Source organism: Felis catus, chromosome E1 (genome assembly GCF_018350175.1).
Source record: "Felis catus isolate Fca126 chromosome E1, F.catus_Fca126_mat1.0, whole genome shotgun sequence".
In the NCBI taxonomy this organism is placed as follows: Eukaryota; Metazoa; Chordata; class Mammalia; order Carnivora; family Felidae; genus Felis; species Felis catus.
In genome coordinates this window covers 13,722,260-13,726,007 of record NC_058381.1, presented here as the reverse complement: position 1 = coordinate 13,726,007, position 3,748 = coordinate 13,722,260, and the positions used below count along the sequence as shown (strand labels likewise).

General features: G+C 47.6%; 1 protein-coding gene across 1 annotated transcript; it reads left to right on the top strand.

Moving 5' to 3' along the window:
• The first annotated feature begins 305 nt into the window (after positions 1–305).
• On the top strand, positions 306–2,645 carry LOC102900819 (olfactory receptor 139). The gene has a single exon (XM_023243940.2). The coding sequence runs from the start codon at positions 306–308 to the stop codon at positions 1,251–1,253; it is 948 nt and encodes a 315-aa protein (XP_023099708.2). The 3' UTR covers positions 1,254–2,645.
• The last annotated feature ends 1,103 nt before the right edge of the window (positions 2,646–3,748 follow it).

The following is a 3,748-nucleotide window of genomic DNA, read 5'->3' as shown; positions in this document are numbered from 1 at the left end:
AGATACAACCTTAATAGCTGTTAAAATGCTGGTAAATAGTCAGTGTCTTGGGCCCCAGAGTAGTTTCTCTGCCCCAGCCCCTTCCCTAGGATCCCCTGGATCTCAGCCTGAAACAGCAATTAAAGGTCCATGTCTGGCATCGTGGGGCCCTCCAGGAGACTGCTTAAGCTCTAGGCTGGTAGGTGCCCACGCCATATTACCCCAGCATCCAGTAGCCACAGATTAGGTGCCGACTGTGTGTCTCTTCCCTTCTCTGGCAGGTTCAGGTCTTCTCCCACTACAGAGCTCAGCAGCGGCAGCAGCCTATGGAGCCAGGCGCCTGGGGGAACAGGACAACGGTCACTGAGTTCATCCTTCTTGGCCTGACAGAAAACGTAAGACTGAAACCCATCCTTTTTGTCGTCTTCCTCTTTGCCTATGTACTCACCATAGGGGGCAACTTCAGCATCCTGGCTGCCATCTTTGTGGAGCCCAAACTCCACACTCCCATGTACTACTTCTTGGGGAACCTATCTCTGCTGGACATTGGATGCATCACTGTCACTGTCCCTCCAATGCTAGCATGTCTCCTGCCCCCCCAGTGCAGAGTCCCCTACGCTGCCTGCCTTTCACAGCTCTTCTTCTTCCACCTCCTGGCCGGTGTGGACTGTCACCTCCTGACAGCCATGGCCTATGACCGCTACCTGGCCATCTGCCAGCCCCTCACCTACAGCACCCGCATGCGCCGTGAAGTCCGGGGTGCCCTGGTGGCCATTTGCTGCACTATCTCCTTTATCAATGCTCTGACTCACACAGTGGCCGTGTCTGTGCTTGACTTCTGCGGCCCTAATGTGGTCAACCACTTCTACTGCGACCTCCCACCCCTTTTCCAGCTCTCCTGCTCCAGTATTCACCTCAATGGGCAGCTGCTTTTTGTGGGGGCCACTTTCATGGGGGTGTTCCCCATGATCCTCATCTCAGTGTCTTACGCCCACGTCACAGCTGCAGTGCTACGAATCCGTTCAGCAGAGGGGAGGAAGAAGGCCTTCTCCACGTGTGGCTCCCACCTCACCGTGGTCTGTATCTTTTATGGAACTGGCTTCTTCAGTTACATGCGTCTGGGCTCAGTGTCAGCCTCAGACAAAGACAAAGGGATTGGGATCCTCAATACTATCCTCAGCCCCATGTTGAACCCACTCATCTATAGCCTCCGGAACCCTGATGTGCAGGGCGCCCTGAAAAGGGTGCTGATGGGGAAGCGGCCTCCTGAATGAGAACGCAGGGCATCAAAATACCCCTCCCTCCTAGAGCACCCCCTGACTTTCCCATGCTGAAGGCATGATGTCGGTCACAGGTGTCTTCAGGGGTGGGTTGAGGGATGGGAGGAAAGTAGGTAGTATGGACCAGAGTAGAGGATGGTTTATCTTGGATTGGGGAGAAAAGCTAAAGCTGGTAGGAGATGGATTAAAGTCAGGTGGGAGAAAATTATAATGTGGGTCGGGAAACGGGGCACAAATCAACTATTTTTTTAAGTTCAGTGAGTGTTCAGCTGAAATATATTTAAAATGCTAATAAAAGCAAAATGTTTGTACCCTCCACTCACCTTTTAAGACAAAATATATTCGTACCAGAGTAGGGGGTGTGGTTTTTAGAAGATTCTTCTTCAGGAAATAAACCCAGGACTGTGTCATTAAATTGAGGTTGGACGTAGCCTAGGAGGGGGCATTGGGACCTGTCCTAACACCCTGCCAGCATCTTCTTCAGAGCAACGTTGCCACATGCGGGCTCCGCAAACCAGTGTCCCCATCCTGAGTAATCGTTAGTGGGAACACCACATTTTCATGTCCGTGTGCGAACTGACTCTCACAGCTCCTGCACCAAAAATGTGAGGACGGAGCATGGTTCAGGAGAAGGAGCACTCAGAATAGTAAGGCGCCCCTCTCAAAGTCCAACAAACTCATCCTGATACGAAATTGTAGGACACAGCTGGGGCAACTTTTGGTGAAATGAAGGTACTATGGACATTTTCAGGCCAAAAAAGAAGGAGGAGGGGGGCAATATTAGGAAGATGCTGGATATAAAAGAAAAAGAACCCACTGTTTTTGATGAAATAAAGGCAATCACTGAGTTTGCCATAAAAGAGCAACACTTTCCGAACCGTGTGCACTGAGAGAATCCTGCCTGAAGCTACAGCCAAAGAAGAGTCTCCTGCCTGCAGAGAATTAGGAAGAGAGCATTTAGTTCGCAAAGCTGAGCGCAGAGCACCAGGGTGTGAAATCCCGTAACACCCAGAAACCGGGATCCACTTAGAGCACGCGACAGGGGAGGGGTAATAATAAACAAGTCATCATGTGCTATGACAAAGTGGTTGTCTTTAATTCATGTTCTGAAGCGCATGGTTTTTTTAGGCCTGCCTTTAGATATTGTGAATTTTGTTATGTAGCCTAACTAGGTGTGATCATGTTTCACAAAGCCATTTCTTCCCCAGGGAAATCTGAACTGTATAGTTTTTGACTCTGCTATGCAAATATGAGCAATTCATGTTTCATGTAAATCATTTTAATAAAAAACCTCTTTTTATTTAAAAAGAAATGTGAATGTATTGACATGAAAAGGTGTATAGCATCTATTGCTAAATTTGGAAAGTGACGATAATGTGATATGTGTGCGGGGGCAGAGGGGGTGAGTAGGCAAAAAATCCCGGACAACAACCCCCGAGCTTAGACAGTGCTTCCTTCCCTCTGTGGAGGAGGGTAGGGCTGTGGGGAGTGGAGAAGCACTTCAGCTTTTATTTTGTGTATTTTTATTTGAATTTTTTCCCTGGGTTCTGTAATTTAAACAACGACAAAAAATAAATTGTAAAAAATGCTAATGGTGACAATGCGGAGTTGGGAGGGTAGGGTGAATGGACTGTAGTGTTTTATCTCCGGCCTTCAAAGTGACCTCTGTCATCCTCATCTTTGAGAAAAATAGTAAGTTGGCTTGTCCATCCAACAGAAGGCCATTGGGTTCATCTGGTCAAGATTTGGACGCCTGGGAGAGACATAAGCCGGTCATTGGCCATCTTGCTCCTCCAAATGATCCCTATCCTAGGAGAATACTCTCAGTGGGCCCTTCCTCCCTCCTCCATGCCCTTCCTGGCCCTGACCATTTGAACTGTACCCTCCATTCCACACCAATGTAATTCTACTCAGAAGTAGTGACTAATCTTGGTGGGGACCCATTTTGACCTTTCCTAGTTCCCTGTGCTGCAGACAAAGGTTCGTGGACTCCTGGCACCGAAAGACAACTTCTAACCATATCACCACCCTGACTTCAGAGAGCCCACATCCAAAGAAATATGTTACAGATGGCATCGGTTACTTTGTGAACTTTTGAGGACGTCCAGGACCCATCTGTCAAGCTCAGCAGATGTCATTTTATACATATGGGGCATCTACATATGAGTAGTGGAAGATGCTCTCATATGCATCCCAATCATGCCTCCTTCTCCATCAAGAGGCTTAACCATTTGTCCATCACAGAGAGAGGCACTCTTAGGACTCAAGAAAATTATAAAAGTAGTAGGTTTTCTCTTTTATTCTATTAGCACACAACAGTATTTATGGAACACTTTGAAATCTATTCTCATTTGAATATTGTAACTGCATAGTTGAGTGTCACCCACAACCAGGGCCAGGATTGCAGAGTAGGAAGGCCAACGTCTATTATCCTCACTTTGCAGATTAAAAAAAAAGCAAAGGTACAGACGTGCTAAGTGATTTTCCAG

Excerpts from the sequence above, each read along its gene's own strand:
- LOC102900819 (XM_023243940.2), top strand. The coding sequence starts at position 306 with ATGGAGCCAGGCGCCTGGGGGAACAGGACAACGGTCACTGAGTTCATC.